The sequence below is a fragment of the Rhagoletis zephyria genome, unplaced genomic scaffold (genome assembly GCF_001687245.7).
Source record: "Rhagoletis zephyria isolate East Lansing unplaced genomic scaffold, Rhagoletis_zephyria_1.1 Rzeph_scaffold_00468, whole genome shotgun sequence".
Classification (NCBI taxonomy): Eukaryota; Metazoa; Arthropoda; class Insecta; order Diptera; family Tephritidae; genus Rhagoletis; species Rhagoletis zephyria.
Genome location: NW_016157552.1, coordinates 147537 through 164771, shown reverse-complemented (window position 1 = coordinate 164771; position 17235 = coordinate 147537). Strand labels below are relative to the sequence as shown.

Sequence of the window (17235 nt, the reverse complement as noted above, 5' to 3'; positions counted from 1 at the left end):
CAAAAGGTGTTCGGCCCCTTTTCTTTGGCAACACAGAAAGGAGAATTCTACTGCCTGAGGGTTATAATCCCTAAGTGCGGCCGAAGGCCGCCTACGCAGAAAGGTGTTCTATGCAAAAGGTGTTCGGCCCCTTTTCTTTGGCAACACAGAAAGGAGAATTCTACTGCCTGAGGGTTATAATCCCTAAGTGCGGCCGAAGGCCGCCTACGCAGAAAGGTGCGGATTGTTATTGAAAGAACCTATTTTATAATTGGTTTTATATATGTATGTACACGGTATTTCCATAAAAATATAAGCACATTTCCATGCAAATAATCAACTGAATTTTATTATTATACCAAATCTCTGAAACTTACCCTTTCCTGTTCGGTTGATGGAGTCATGCAGGCGGGACTAGGCTGAGCACTCATTATAATTTTCAGATTTTTTAATCGTTTCCACGTTGAAAAATTATTCACTGGAAGCGAGCTGTAAAAATTTGCAAACGAATAATTTGCTTAATTATTTGCTTTTCCCTTTTGCGATATATGCACATATGTATGTATGTATGCTGAGCAATCGGCTGAAAACGCGAAAATGTTCACAAATATGGCGGCGGCACCCGAATTGAAAGGAATTTTTTCGTGATATATATATGCATGTATATCGCACGATTCAATTGATAAATTTTAATTAAATAAGTACCTAAAGCTGGAATTAGTGTTATATTTTGTGAAAATAGCTATTTTATTCGTTTATCGCTATATAAATGAGCTTTTTTATTCCAATGCTATCTTTTTCGACCACTTGCTTTATCGCACTTCGCAATCAAGCCACATACACAGTGCCACAAAGCGACTTAACGAAAATCTTTGATTTTCACAATGCCAAACTTACTTTTACTTATTCAATTTTCAATGTATGTATAACAATTATTTTATCAAAAGCTAATTTTTATACTACGCTTTCGTACCGAACTTTGTGAAAACACAGCAATTTATGAAGGCGAAAAAATCAGGTTCTCGTTTGCTACGCGACCAACACTTTGTGCCAGTAATGCCAACTCTAGCAGTCAAACTAGAGCTGGAAAACTATCGATAGTATCGATGGTTTTTGACTATCGAAAACATCGATGATTTTGTTAGCACTATCGATAGTTTTTACTCATACATACATAACGGCCCGTCTCCACAGGCAAAAGTTTTTGCGTACCAACTGCCATTTTTATTGCCTGACATAAATTTTATCAGAGGCAATATTTGTGCGTGGGCATTTTTTATCTTGACAAAAGCCAAATAGCCATCTAATTTTTGCAACAAAAATTTGTGAAACAAAAATTCAATTTTCATTTAAGTGACAAAAACAAAAACAACGCGAATAAGCCGTTTCTCAAATTCTGGGCACGAAATGTGGTTTTTTGCGTTCCCGTACTTCTGGATTATGTTCCATTTTTGAGATAAAACTTTCGCTTATTCTCTAATTACCGGATCCGGTCCGGAATATTAGGGAAAGAACGTAATACAGCAGAGGATGCGGCCACCCAAACAGATAGCTGCTTGCAGAGGAGCCCTCGCCTAGACATGTCAGGAGGCATCTATATGAACTGACGGACGAAGTCCAGAGGTTCATTAAGCAGCCTATGGACCCGTCAGCATACCGACAGGCCCTGAACGGCATTCACAGGGACTCAGTCTCGAGTTATGTAGTCTCTAGACCTGTAAATGCCGTTCTAGGCACACAAACACCGGGAGACAAGAACAACAATTGCCCAACTTCGCTCTGGCTACTGCAGCAGGCTGAACTCTTACCTGAGTAGGTTAAATGCGGATGTGCCGAATGAATGTTCGGCATACGGAGAGACCCCTCACGACTCGAAACATCTCTTCGCATGCCTGGAAAACCCCACAACCCTAACGGCGTTGTCCCTGTGGACCGACCCCATAGAGGCTGCACGCTTCTTGGGGCTGCCGTTAGGGGAACTCGACGACAACGACTGGGATACCAAGCGATCTGGGCGGGGTTGTTGTAGCCGCTACAACAACAACAACAACAGTAGTACTGCTCAGTTTAGCCCAAATTCTGCCTTCATCGCAGCAAACTTCGCATGTTGAATTTGAAATAAATGAAACGCACCAACTTCTGTTTAGATCACTGAAGCCTAAAAGACAACAACAAAAATGTAAGTAAACAAAAGGGATTTAAAAAAAAGCAGTCACTGACAATAGCTCTGATCCAGTACTCCATGAACTTGCAGGATTTTACACGAACTTGCAGGAAGTTGCAGGAAAAATGTTCCCGTACTCTGAAATCCTCCAAAATCCTGTAAATGAGAGCGACTTTTGGGNCAGGATTTTACACGAACTTGCAGGAAGTTGCAGGAAAAATGTTCCCGTACTCTGAAATCCTCCAAAATCCTGTAAATGAGAGCGACTTTTGGGAAGTTGTGTAGAGAATGAAGTTGCAAGATTTTACCCGAACTTTTTCTTTTGGTAAAATCATGAAAAGTGTCAAGCAATCACTGGTTCACGTTTTTACAGGAAAAATGTTTTTTTTGTTGCCGTACTTTTTGTTGTTACTCACTTTTTACTCTCACTTCAGAGAGTAATTTTGCTGTTTGATAGTTTTACTGGATTTTTCACGAAAAGTACTGTATCAGAGCTAATACCGTATTGTATTTGCTGCGGTAGTGACTGCTAATATTAGCAGTAACTGCTGATTTTAGAAACTGTCACTGCCACTGCCGCTGCGCTATTGTATTTTGGGCTTTTCCCTTTCTTCTTGTCATTTAGAACCAAAATTTGGTTAATGTACCTTGTTTAGAACCACAGTATTCAGTAAACCAACCATTGACAATATGCTTATTTGAAAATTAATACATGAAATACTGTGCATGTATAGGATTTTTTTGTTATTAACCCATAGGCAACGACTGGTGCAAAAGTACCCACAAATATTTGTTGATATATTTGACATGTAAATTTGAACAGCGAAATTCGTAAAAAATAATAATGATACAAAAATATTGTTAATCACTACATGGGAGGTGGGCGTGGTTACTGACAGCTTTCGCCAAATTGAATACTAACCTAAATTATACCAAAGGCAACTTCGGCCCTGACTTTCGTTGAACTATCTAAATTTTGTTCGAGTTAACGTGTTTAAAAAGAGACACGGCTGAACCAATTCAACTCGTCATTCTGAATATTTTGATAAATATTTATGTATGCATATGTGTATATATGTACATACTTTTTATACGGTTGACAAACTGGCTCGCTTATCTGCATAAACCGTCTTTATTTGCATTAACTCATGCATTATCTCTTTGCAAATGAGAAAAATCGGATGGACTAATACATAAAAATTTCGTGCATTTGCTCGAACGTGGAGATATAATTTTGTGTACATATTTCATTAAAGCTATTAAGGTATCTACTATAAGAGTGGTATATTTGAAAATAAGAGAGAGTTCTACCTTTAAGCTAAGTAAGTACTCTTTCTGCCCCTAAATTTTTTAAAGTCAGCCCACCATTATTCACTGAAAGTTGTGTTCGGAACACGGTTTGACTTATGTAGGAACTGCATCCGGTCATAATCACTTACGCTCCACGCGCGATTTGCTTGAAATTTTGTTTTTCCTGTTATTTTATTTTATGTGACTTGAAAATATTTTTCATTATAAGAAAATATTGATATGGGATTTCATTTCATATATACCCTACAAACAAATGCTCCCGAAATCTTTAAGAGTGTCGGAAATTTGTTACGATTCTTTTAGAAATCTGTAAAAAAAAACATATGAAGCGGTTGACAAGAACTAGTAAAGAAATTTCTTAAGAATTTCTTAAAGAAAATTGTTAAAAAAATTGTGAAACCTTTCAGAATTCTATGAAATCCTGATATGCAGGGTATACATATACACACGAATATGAATAAACAAAGAAGACGTTGATGACACAAGGAGTTCATACCAACGGTAAAAGTTGTTTTTGTACGATTGCTACAACCTGTAGTTGTTGAATCATGCACGTGTGAAAGCAAATAGAAAACACAAAAGACAATGCGAAAAAATTGCTTTCAAGACTTGACGTGTCTGAAAGGGGACTAACGTTCTGCTGACGATGTCCAAAAAGAGAGAAAGGGACGCAACCAGTGTTGCCACACATAAGTTTTTCCTACCAAAATTCATGAACCAAAAATACAAGATCTCGCCTTCTTCTTAGTAGCCCGTTATAATCGCATTTAGGAAAAAAGTTGGGCGACTTTGACATTAACCGTTTGTTAACATTTGTTTGTTGTTTACAATTTGGCGGTAGCTTTTTACTGCAATTTTCGCTTGTGACAACGTGTGCACACATAAGGTAAAGAATAATTTAACACAACGACATGATTTATAGGAGAATTTGCATAATAAAAATGATTATTCATGCGTTCAACAATTACGCGTTTTTTTTGTTCTCTTCGTTGTTTACTTCTTACAACAAAGATGGCGTCGAGATTTCAACAGCTAGAAAATAACTTTTTTCTTTCTTTCGGGAAGGCGTGATCTTGTGTCTTTCGTTCATGACCAAAACTGGTAGGTTTTTTTCCATTCGGTAAATTTAAATTATCTCCAAATAGTTTAGCAACCTTGTTAACACGAATATTTCAACGGCGCGATCGTATAACGTCGACCGCAATCATGTGAATATACCTGACTTGTATGTACAAACGCATACCCTTATAATTTCCAATATACCTACAATATGAACATCCACGTATAATTTATGTGCCTACAAGTTATCTATTTAATTTAAATTGAACTACAAAGTTGTGATATACTATTTACATACCTATATGTACTGAAGACTGGTGCGCTGAAAAGGCTTGCCAATAAACCCACTGAAGTCCCCTATTGTCCCGTTATTAAAAAGAAGGAAAGTCAACTTGACTATACCGACGTTGGTAGGAGAGAAATTGAGTTCTCAGAAGAGGCGTAGTATCTATGGGTTACTCTAGACCAAAGGGTCAATTGGAACTCACATCTCTTGAATGTTACTAACAAGGCTACAAGGGCGTTTCATGGCTGTCAGGGGGCTTGAGGCAACAAAAGGGCTGACTATCTCGCAAAGCGTGGAGCCCAAATGCACTGGCGTGGTCCCGAGCCTTTTGTGACTGCCCACGTTTCATGAATAGAATCAGTATTTGTATCAGTCCACCTTGGTTAACGATTGTCTTCTCCATCCAAAATTTGGAACATGGCACCCTCCAAAGTGCTTAGCTTCATAAATAGCCTAAGATTGGAGTGATTTCACTTAGCGTTTACACAATAGATATTTTTAGGTCACAGCGCGATTACTCCCGACGTTATAATAAAAATAATATGTATGTGTAAAGGGACATACATGTGTTAAGTCTGTACAGTAAAATGAATTGTTAAACGCAGCTAATTTATTTTTATTGTACTAGTTGTGTTTTAGTTTTACTAAATGTTATGCCACCTAAATTTTTAATAGATATTAAAAAAAAAAAACAAAGAAAAAAAATTTGGTAGTTTTGGTTGGTTTTGGTAGGCAATTTTATTAGAAAAAGTGTTCGTGGCAACACTGGACGCAACAACGAAAAGGCCGAAAATGACAATGCCGATTGAACGAAAAACAGAAGCGAGCTAAAAAGGAAAAGTTAAAAGTAGCGAATGAGACTGGAAGAAAAAAAAAACGAAATCAAGCCGAAAACCTCCTGTTTTTTAGTGACGAATCACGGCTGAACGCATTTTATGCATTGTTTTTGAAATGCATTGGTTATAAATGTGTAACAAAGAGAAATACTGCAAATAATAGAAGAAATTTTATCAAGATCAGTGTATTTGTGCAGAAATTCAGCCAGTTCTCGTGCGTTTAGGTGTAAGCAGCAAGAAAACGTACAGTGCAGCAGAGCAATAAATACATTTATTTTTTGTAGCCATCGTAATTACTTTTGTCCAAAAATTGACAAATAAAAGTATAACGATCACTAAAGTAGTTGGATAGCGACTAAAAAATAGAACAATGAAGATAACGGTAACCACGCTAACTGATAGCGTATTTTTCTTGGATGTTTCCGAGGAACTGGAGCTGGAAAATTTCAAGGCATTCTGTGAAGTTGAATCTGGTCTACCCAGCGCCGAGATCATTATTGTATTCAATGGGGCGCCATTGCTGGATGACAAAAAGTCGCTCAAACATTTCGGCATTAAAGATGGTGACTGTGTTATATTACAGCGTTTACCAATCGCTCGTTCCGCTGGTGCTCCAGCAGTTGGAGGTTTAGGTGAGTAAATTAGACATATTTTTATAAGCTTTTATTTATCATGAATGTAATTGTAAATTAATAAATTAATTGCATGTATGTAGTCCTTTTCTGATTGGTTGTTTTTGTATGCCTTGTTATTATTTGTCTGTATAAGTGGGTCAATGCGCTCCAACTCCTCATATATCCACCCGTAATTTTTCCACGCTTGCATTTCCAATCTTAAACAACAAATAGCTCTACTGCATTTACTTTGACTGAAAAAATAGCTCTCAGTCGCATTTAAATCGATCGTATCGTATTTGGACGAACAAGTACATATCGTCGTTGAAAGTGCAAAACCGCGTATCAGCAAAATTCAAAACCGCGTATATGAAATTGTAGAAATTATTTTCTAGAGCGGAAAAACACTCATATTTCAAAATGATTCTCTTCTTTATAAAGCAATCGCTTATCTGCCTAGTATATTTCAAGACGAATGGATAAGGATTGAGCCAAGAGCTTGTGTGAACAAATCCAATTTTTGGCAGCCAATGTCACTTACGCGGTTTTGCAGAATCACGATATGCGGTTTTGTACTTTAAACGACGATATCGATATGTACATGCATATGTAGGTACATATGTACATATACTATGTTTATTTTTATGGAGCTACATATCTTTTGGTCTTCAAGCTCACAAACGTATGAACGTTTGTAAACAATTATGTATTGAATGCGACCTCGCTAAGATAAAAATATTTTCTGCGCAGTATAAGTGCAATGGACATCTGCGAATTTAAAACATCTTGTTGAAATCAAGGACATTGTAGAACACAATAAAAATCATAATGTAATAATAATATTTTAAATAGGAATATAATAAATAATTGTAAGTTTCAGACAAATTTCGCGGTAAGAATAAATGTATCTTTAACTTTACTTCAAACTGCCGCAGACATTATGTATTAAAAATGTTCACGTTCATTCCTACTCTAATCTGCAAAAACTTAATCTACATCTGTGGGCCTACTCTGTATTGCGTTGCGAAAAGCAAATCTTTCGGATTCGAATACTTGGCACTGAATTTGTACTAGTCCGTGTCGCCTTAAGTTTCAAATCGCAATACAGAGTAGACCCTCGTGGTAATTAATTGTAGATTGGCACGTACTCATATGTTAGTGTTTGGCCGAGCTCCTCCTCCGATTTGTGGCATGCGCCTTGATGTTGTCACACAAAGGGAAAGGACCTACATTTTTACGACAAACCGAACGGTGATTGTAGTTTTCTGAGAAGCTCTATTTCATGGCAGAAATACACTCCGAGGTCTGTCATTGCCTGCCGATGGGCGACCGCTGTTAAGAAAAACATGTTTCTACATTTTTTTGCTTTGTTCTTTGATGAGGGATTGAGGCCTGGCCCTGCGGAGTGGAATCGCGCAGTGATACCCCACAGTGTTAATACACGTTCCAAAAAGTTATGATATCTATTAATCTTAATGATCAATTTCACAATACTCCAACACTGATATAGAAGTTAGCCTGAACCCGCGGCTCTGCTCCGTGGTAGCAGAATATGCTAGGCCATTTTTATAGCTAGAAATGCAATAATAACTTTGGTAGACATGACTGCATAACAAATCTCAAGTTCATGTGATTTATGCTTCCGAAGTTATAGCTGCTACAACATTCCACGCCTATGGGATGTGCCAAGCCCACTTTTTTAAACTCATTTATATATACCTTCCTATAAGCGCCTACCTTATAAATGTCTTCGCACCAAATTTCCAGTTATAGCTGATTAAAAATTTCAGCCCTATGGGATGTTGCAAAATTTGCTATATATGTAGTTGCAAATAAGACCATACCTATAACACAAATAAGTGTGCAAAGTTAAGTGCGATTCCTTGTCGCGGTTCAAAAGTTATAAGGTAATAAAAAAACAGACATTCACATTTATATACATATATAGAAGAAGAAGATAGATAGATAGATATGTAGGTATTGTACGTCTGCTAATATTCAAGGTCAGACGTGTAGCAGAAAAGTTTCTTCACTCGCTTATTTTTTTCACACATTTAAATAAACAAATAAGATAAAAGTTTATTTGATTAAACAAGCTAAAATTCCATTGATAAAAAATTCTACAGAACGTTACGTATCTGTTGGTCAAATATAATTCTATATTTTTTTCTCAATTCTAATATGTTAAAATTCCTCTGTACCTCTTTGCATACATCAGATGCAGCCTCGTCAATTGGAGGTATAGATTTTAGTAATATACTAATACCCGGCGTTGGTGGCAGCAATACTTCCGGGCTGGCACCAGGTTATCGTCCCGCACCCAGCGGTATGGATTATTCTGAATCTGATGAATTTAATGTCAACTACGATGATGATCCAGCTGCTGTGCGTCAAATGTTTCTTTCAAATCCGGAATCCTTGTCATTACTGAAACAGAACAATCCAAGACTAGCCGACGCATTGCTCTCAGGAAATTTGGAAAACTTCGCAAAGGTATTACGCGAGCAAATCGATCTCAGAAAACAACGTCAAATGCAACGTTTACGCATGTTGAATGCTGATCCGTTCGATGAAGAGGCGCAACGTCTTATTGCTGAGGAGATTAAACAAAAAAATATTCAAGACAACATGGCAGCCGCCATTGAATATAATCCAGAAATTTTTGGCACTGTCACTATGCTGTAAGTTGCAACTGATGGTAGCACCTTTTTCTATATAAATTAGCCTATCTATATTTATTTTCAGCTACATAAACTGTAAAGTCAATGGTGTGCCGGTAAAAGCGTTCGTAGATTCAGGTGCACAAACTACAATAATGAGTGCAGGATGCGCTGAGCGCTGCAATGTGAATAGGCTAATCGATACTAGGTAAGAGTGTTAATATTGAATTCTAACCGCTTTGTATTTTTTACACCCTCTAATCAGCATGCAAGCTCAATTATATAAACTTAAGAACAAAAACATTTTTGCATCTTTTTCTACATTTTATTATAACGCTTTTATCAACTTGCAATGTTGTGTGTCCAGACCACCATTTATACTATAAATGTAGCAAAGCTATTTATGGCAAATTCTAGATATCAACCTAGTCTTGATATCAACCTCGTTGTAGGCATCATATCAATGAGATACAATTAGAAGACTCTATATGTCGCCCCGCCAGAAGAAGTTAAATATTGCGCCTAAATATATGTGGGATTAGGTCCTAGTACGGTAAGACGGCAACACCGACGCTAGTCCTTCACATAGGCAGGTAACCCTGCATACCGAACTTGACGAACTTAACGAACGCACGTCTAGACATGGCTGACCTAACTGCCATTATCGATACATACAGCAGAGTTCATTGTCGACCGTCGCCGCCATCGTTTGCCTGCCACCGCGATTAACATAAGTTTCACCAAACCAAAATTGTACTGCGTGTAATACATTTATAGAATTAAATAAAGTATAAAGTAAATGAGAATAAAACACTCGGTATCCTACATATATGCACTATTTACATACGGGGTTAGATCGTCGAAACACAACCACCAGACGTGGACGAGACAGAACTTCGTCTGCCTCGAGAGACTCGGACCACAATAGCCCAACTGCGCTCTGGTTACTGCAGCAGGTTGAACTCAAACCTCAGCAGATTAAGTGAAGATATTCCAAACGAATGCCCGGCATGCGGAGACTCGCCCCATCACTCACAGCATCTCTTCGTATGCCCTCGAAACCCCACCACGCTAACGCCCCTGTCCCTATGGACAGACCCCGTCGAGGCTGCACGCTTCCTAGGGCTGCCGTTAGTGGAGCTTGACTACCCCTTGACTTGCCGATCTGGGCGGGATTTTTGTAGCCGTCACAATAACAGCACGCCATTTCTTTAAATGAAATTAACTGCTGCTATATGTATGCATGTACATATGTATGTTTCTACTAAACGTGAGCAAACAACATTTTGTTTGCATTGTATTCTGTTCTCTTTTAACTACTAGTTGAATTATTTTATAACCTATTGCAAAATTTTATACAGACAGGACTAAAAATAGAAAATAAATAAAATAAAAATAAAAAATTTTATGTACGCTTTTATAAATGGACTAAAAATTAGAAAACAATATTTCTCAGTCCTATAGAATTTTTTTTGATAACTTTTGATTTTGAAATTTTAGCAAGTCATGCGTGGGGCGTATGTAATAGACCTGAATTGATATGAAGGGTAATATATGTATGAATATGGATATATGAATAACGACCGCTTGAAATCGATCTCAAATTTGTACTTTCTCTGTAGAAATTTTAGGTCTATGTTATGTAGTTTGACTATTGTCAATTAAATCTAATGCTTTGCATTGCATGCGCTTCACGTTCTTCGTTTTCAATCGCATAGTGGTTTATGACTTTTGCTAAAATTTGAAAATCAAAAGTTATCGAAACAAATTCTATGAGGCTGAGAAATATTATTTTGTAATTTTTAGTCCATTTATATTGTATATTAAAAAGTTTTATTTTATTTTATTTTTTTATTGTACCATGCTTGTAGATGGAATGGCGTTGCCAAGGGCGTTGGTACTCAGCGAATCATTGGCCGGATACACATGGTTCAATTGCAGATTGAAAGCGATCATCTAACCTCGAGCTTTTCAGTTCTGGAAAAGCAACCAATGGATATGCTACTCGGACTCGACATGTTGAAACGTCATCAGGTAATCTTACTTAATTTTATGGGCTGCCTAAGAATTTAATTTGCTAATCAAACCCCTTGTAATTGCTACAGAAATACAAAACACTTATTTGTTAAGTTAATTTCATAATATGTATTTAGAAATTCATCGTTATGTGTTTTCGCAGTGTAATATTGATTTGCAACGTAATGTGCTGCGTATAGGTACTACCGGTACCGAGACCCAATTCTTGCCCGAAAATGAACTGCCAGATTGCGCACGTCTTACTGGTAATTCTGAGGAGGAATTAAAACTATTGGAGAAATCAGCCAGCGAGGCAGAGTCGCGTGCTATACAGCAAGCGATTGAACAAAGCAAGCACGATGCAGGTACTTTATATTAGCTTTAATAAATAAAAAAAAACACCTAGTAACATTGCCATTACCATAGCATCAACTTCGAAGAGATCTCAAGGTGGTACATCTAATAGCGTATTATCGAATGATAGCTTCACTGAGAGTGATGTCGCCGATTTGGTTAGACTTGGTTATAATCGTGATGATGTGATTGCTGAATTGCGACGACATAACGGCAATAAAACGCAGGCGACAGCTGCGCTTATTGCTAAGTCGTTGAGATTTTGAGAAGACGTTGGCGTCGTCAGCACTGTCGCCGCCCTAAACCACTAGATCAGACACAAAAGATATAAAACGCAATATTAAAAAAAAAATGCAACGGATTAACCATGCCACTGTTTGCAATACATGTTTACATATATAAATCTTACATGTATGAATATGCGTAAAATTATCATTATCTGATAAAAGAAATGACATAAAACACGTGCAGTAGCAATATTTTGAGAGAAAGCGTCAGCTTCGGGAATGGATTAAGCCTACCACATCATACAAACTACCTCAGGCTAGAGCATTTCTTATTATATACACATGGAGTGGACAAATACTGCGATGGATTTGTGGGGGAAAGCCACCAGACTCGGATCAATTGAGAATAGCTACAAAAATATAAATAATTAATTGAACAAAACTGTTATCATTTAGATATTAAATTAAAATTTTGGGTGAATGCGAAATGTCAACGAAAAATATTGGTTTTTGAAGGACTTCAATACACTTTTTATAACATCGATTTTTTGGGTCTAGTTAAGTAACGAAACAGGTTTCCTGTAAAAATTTATGATGTATGTACGAAAGGGGTTTAACTTGCAAACGTAGCACGATATAAGAAAAGTAAAATGGAAAAACTTAATAAATAAAGAAAAAATAGGTGAAATTAGAACAAAATCAATCTTTCATTTCTTGTATCGTTTGAGTAAAGAAGAAGATGCTGAATATAGTAATGCAGCATCACTGCCCTAGACGCATGAAATCACATTTCCTGTATGGGGCCGAACTCCTCTGCGTATGTAATAATTACCACAATATTACAATATTGCTTCTATCTTGATGCGTTGTTGCTGATGCTCAACAGGAAATCTACTGAAATGATGCAGAAATCACGTAGTAAACATTTTTATAATGCAACTGCGATTTCAAACTTTCGCTCCTCGAACGCGTGATGAAGGCAGTATACCAAATTATCTCGAAGGAAGTGATGCTCTTTCATAAAAAGCGGCACTGTCGCATTTATTGCAACTCGAATACACCCTATTAAAATACAGCCTCATTGCGTAAGTCGTAAATTAGGGTAAATTGTACGACTCGACAACATTGGCATTTTTACTCTCGTAAACGACGAAAATCGTCGAAAACTATACAGTGCTTGGAAGTTCTTTCGTTTTAATACACTAGTCGCGTGGAAATTTTAGGCAATGACGTGAAATTTTCGAACCGAACCGAATTGAAATTCTCATATAAAAATTTAAGATTAGCATTAATTTCTTCATGATCCAATGATCGGATTTAAACCAAATTAGTATGGGACCATCTATGAGGTGAAACCTTTCCTTGACTTCAAAAAAAAAAGGAGGTTATCAGTTCGTCGGAATATTTTTTTTTTATGTATGTTACCGCATAACTTTGAACCACGTTAACCGATTTCGATAATTCTTTTTTCATCGGAAAGTGGTACGCCAGGTGTGGTTCCATACTAATTTTGTTTAGAACCGATAATTGGATCGTGAAGAAATTAACGATAATCTTATATTTTTATGAGAATTGAAGTCGGTTTTGATTTTTGCTTAAAAATTACTTGTAAGTTTCCTTAACTATGATTATATCAATTTTAGTAAACTAATTATGGCATACTTTTCCACTTTTTTGTTCTTCTATATTTTATCATGAAATTTTACTCCATAATTGCATAAATTATATACCTTTTTCGTGTCCAAAAAACGTGATATACATATAGGGATTCACAAGACGTCATAAGGTCCTTATTGTCCTAAAACCGTCAAATTTTTCAAAAACAGTTAAAATGGCCTAGGGATTTCAAAGGTCATAATAAATGCTAATTATATATTTTCTATCCCTTTAAAAATATTTGGTTGCAGTTACAAATAAAACCTATGTTAACCGCTATTTAACTTTACTTGACGATTTTAAGACTTTACAACGCTAAAGATGTATGATTAATCCTCTATTAGATTTATTTCAATTTCAATAGTTTTGATTGAATTCGTGGTTGCTTTTAAAAAAATTGTTTGTAATAAGCTCTGTTCCAGCGAGACTTGAGAATCTTTATATGTATATATAAATGATTCCACTAATCGGTTTTTAAACAGAATTTTACATAACGAATTCACATAACTTTCGATAACTACTCATCCTCCTCATCTTCTTCTTCATCTTCGTTGTCATTTTGTGCAGCTGCACGTTCGCCTCTGTGGTTGAACTCTTTTTCTGGATCGAATTGCATGCCTTCTTGGTCGCCATCCGCGTCTTCATCATCGTCACCACCAACTTCTTGATTTTCAGCTTCCGCACGCTCCAGGCGACGCGCCAAATCGGCTTCATCAATAGCTGTAACAAGTTTCGGAGGCATTATTACTTTGAATTCTCCTTCGGAATCAATAATCTTATTTCGAATGTTTTCAATAGCCGTTTCGAGAGCTTTCAATCCTTCAGCTTTTTTAGTTGTCGACGTTGTCATTACATATCTACATTGCAAACATTTTTTTTGTTAATTTGTTTTTGAATACATTTTTTTAATAATACCTACAATGGAGGTGCAATTAAATTAATACGAATTGGCAGCTCTTCTGTGCTTAAATCCAATCCTGTTCTTAATGCAGCCTTAACAGCATCAATACCCTCATAACCATAACACGAACATTCAATATCGGCGCGAATTTTCACCGTAGGGGAAACCAGTTTGCGCTTGATGTTATTCAGCAATACTTCCTTGGTGTGTTCATCCAAGCCGCATTCGTCGAACACAGAAGGTTCTGTAACAGATTGCTTGAAGATGTCGTACGCAACGGTCTTGCTGTTATATTTCTTTTCGAAATGCCAAGCTGTCTTCAAGTAGAGTTCTTCCAACTTTTCACTCGAATCATACTCTAGAATATCGGCCACATGTCGAAGTAAGGAGTTCACAGCCTTCGCTTTTGCGAAGCGCTCAGAGCACTTCTCTACATCCTCCGCCGAAACACGACGCTTCGACAAGTCAATGTAGCCCTTTTCTTTGTCTACACGTATCACCACAACCGGCTCTGTTTTGCCTACTCGAATCAATTTATTAATGGAACGAATACGACGGCGAGAAAGCTCCGACAGCAGAATCATTCCTTCAATATTGTTGTACTCCAGCAGATGTACGTAAGCGCCCATTTCAGCGATGGACAATACATTCACCATGACGACATCTTCGACCTCAGGATACTTTTCGCTATAAAAACGTGAAGTTAACGCCATTTTCGCGATATTTATTTGTCTTTTTAGTAATTTTTACACAAATTTGACCTAAAATTGTACGTAAGGCTCTTCTTCGGTGAAATTCACGGCAAAAACGTGTACACTTTTGGAACAATGGGCGTATGAAAGGAAAATGTCAAAAATGCCTCCAACAACGTATGATCAGTGTTGTCAGATTTTTAGTATGCTAATTTTATATATTTTCCCGTTTTTCATTTTAGGTGTTCCCCTTTTTATGTAACAAAGTTTTTAGAAATGGCAAATCGATTTTTTCCCCTTTTTTTATTTTTTATACGATCAGTAACCGTATTTTAACAATTCANCAATTTTATATATTTTCCGGTTTTTCATTTTAGGTGTTCCCCTTTTTATGTAACACAGTTTTTAGAAATGGCAAATCGATTTTTCTCCCCTTTTTTTATTTTTTATACGATCAGTAACCGTATTTTAACAATTCAGTCAATAACAATAACAATTCAATTTACATGTAATATTATGCAGCGTTTTTGCTGCATTTAAAATGCAACATTTAGCACTTTCGAACATATGTTTACGAAGAGCGTTAATGCTATCGCATTTAGCAAATGTACATTTACGCGAGTTTGAAATCGGATGCTTTTGACAAACAGCCGTGTTCAAGTCGCTTATTCAGACCCGTATCTATTACGAACAATTCTCACGCAGAAGATAGTGTTTAAAAAACCTACTAAAAAGGCAAAGATAATCTTTAAACCAAAAATTCAATACAAAAACTTGAATTGTTTTAACCATAACCGAAAATTTTTTTGTGTATATTTTCATTTCTCGGTGCTGTCAATTAAAATTTCCTCACTTAATTAGGAAAAAATAAAACAAACAGGGTTGATCACAAATTGATCCAGACTTTTACCAGCATCACATCGACGTTGAATTTGGGTAACTTTTCTTTATCCTAATAATGGAAAATAATACATGAAATCTCGATCGGCGATCACTGAAACGCAGCTAGCCACTGTATACACGAAAAAACAATGTTGCCACTTTTACTCATTAAACCATGTTCGAATCCATGAACCAAAAATACAAGATCACGTAAGAACGCGACGTTGTATTTGTAACTGGTTTTGAGAAAAAAGTTTGCGAAAGCGGGTTCGTCAGCTGAGCGTTTGTCTTTCGTTCATGGTTCGAATCGTGGAAATTTTGGAAGATCACAGGGTTGCTTTTAGCATTTAGATTCTTAGGGCCGGTTGTTCAATGTCTGATTAGCACAAATCGGAGGTAGAAGCTCCGGTTAAGAACAACTACTACTTTATCGATCACATGTTACATGCATGATGTCGAAATCGTCGTTAGTGTAGTGGTAGTGATCACCAGACATTGAACAACCGGCCCTATTCCCACAACACTGACAAAATTCATCATATGACTATTGTCACAATTACTGCGCCTAAAACACAATATAAACATTTGGGGTGTTCACAGTTCGTTCCAAATAGTGTCTCAAAATGTAGACGTCTACATTTTAAGACGTTTTCTAACCGTAAAATCTGTGGTGTTGTTGTTTCCCATACAAAATTGGAAAACGACGCCGTCTACATTTTGTCACACTCAAAGGTATGTTTTTTACGCGTCTACATTTTGCAACCTCGCAGCAGGGTTGCATTATGGCAATACTAATCACATTTTTTTTTATTTATTGGGGACGTTTTTTGTATTTGCATTTAATTTGAATGCAATTTCTGATGAAAAGAAACAAATCAAGGAAAAGAAATAACAAATATTAGGAATTGGTAATTAAGTTAAATAATTACAATTTTTCAGAAACAAAATCGAAAGGCGATATATAAAAAATGCACGCAAAGAGGAAATGTCTGGCAACACCAGCAAAGTTTTGAGACGATTTTGCGACGACTGCTAGAAAGGGGTGCTCACAGTTTGATGCTAAAGATGTCTCAAAATGTAGACGTCTACATTTTCAGACACAATTTGGAACGAACTGTGAACACCTCAATTGTTTCGCCGTTGTCACTTAGGGCCGGTTACTCAATGTCTGGTTAACACTAATCTCCGGTTAAACATAGTTATCGACGTTACCGACTCCCTGTTATATGCATGGAGTCGAAGTCGTCGATAACGATGTTTAACCGCAGATTAGTGTTAACCAGACATTGAGTAACCGGCCCTAACTCAGTAGGTCATAACAATAAGGGCCGGTTAAACATAGTTATCGACGTTACCGAATCCCTGTTGTATGCATGGAGTCGAAGACGTCGATAACGATGTTTAACCTCAGATTAGTGTTAACTAGTTATTGAGTAACCGGCCTTAAAACTGACAATTGTCATACGACAGCTTAAAATAAATTTGCGGCATAGAATTAGGCGCAGTAGTAAAGGCAATAGTCAGCCGCTGAGTTTTGTCAGTGGTGTGGGAATATTTAAGTATCTCGCGAAATGAGCGAAAAAATAAAGTATCTTCCG

General features: G+C 36.8%; 3 protein-coding genes across 5 annotated transcripts in view; 1 reads left to right on the top strand and 2 right to left on the bottom strand.

Annotated features, from left to right (window-relative positions):
• Rcd-1 (Required for cell differentiation 1) overlaps positions 1–1051 on the bottom strand; it is a 17873-nt gene extending 16822 nt beyond the window's left edge. Inside the window, exons 1-2 of one of the 3 annotated variants that reach the window (XM_017611849.1) lie at positions 877–1051; positions 357–468 (exon numbers count right to left, since the gene is read on the bottom strand). In XM_017611849.1, the coding sequence (XP_017467338.1) occupies positions 357–410 (54 nt within the window). In that variant the 5' untranslated portion in view covers positions 411–468; positions 877–1051. The other 2 variants (XM_017611848.1, XM_017611850.1) reach the window with 2 other exon arrangements.
• A 4565-nt stretch (positions 1052–5616) lies between these two features.
• Positions 5617–12205, top strand: rngo (DNA damage inducible 1 homolog rngo). Its single transcript, XM_017611846.1, has 6 exons — positions 5617–6267; positions 8468–8930; positions 8995–9117; positions 10781–10943; positions 11089–11290; positions 11352–12205. Exons 1-6 carry the CDS (start codon positions 6006–6008, stop codon positions 11543–11545), a joined length of 1407 nt encoding a protein of 468 aa, XP_017467335.1. The 5' UTR covers positions 5617–6005; the 3' UTR covers positions 11546–12205.
• Positions 12206–13165: 960 nt separating this feature from the next.
• eIF2alpha (eukaryotic translation initiation factor 2 subunit alpha) lies at positions 13166–14913 on the bottom strand. The gene is made up of 2 exons (XM_017611845.1): positions 14082–14913; positions 13166–14019 (listed from the first exon to the last, which is right to left on the bottom strand). Exons 1-2 carry the CDS (start codon positions 14774–14776, stop codon positions 13680–13682), a joined length of 1035 nt encoding a protein of 344 aa, XP_017467334.1. The 5' UTR covers positions 14777–14913; the 3' UTR covers positions 13166–13679.
• Between the last annotated feature and the right edge of the window lie 2322 nt (positions 14914–17235).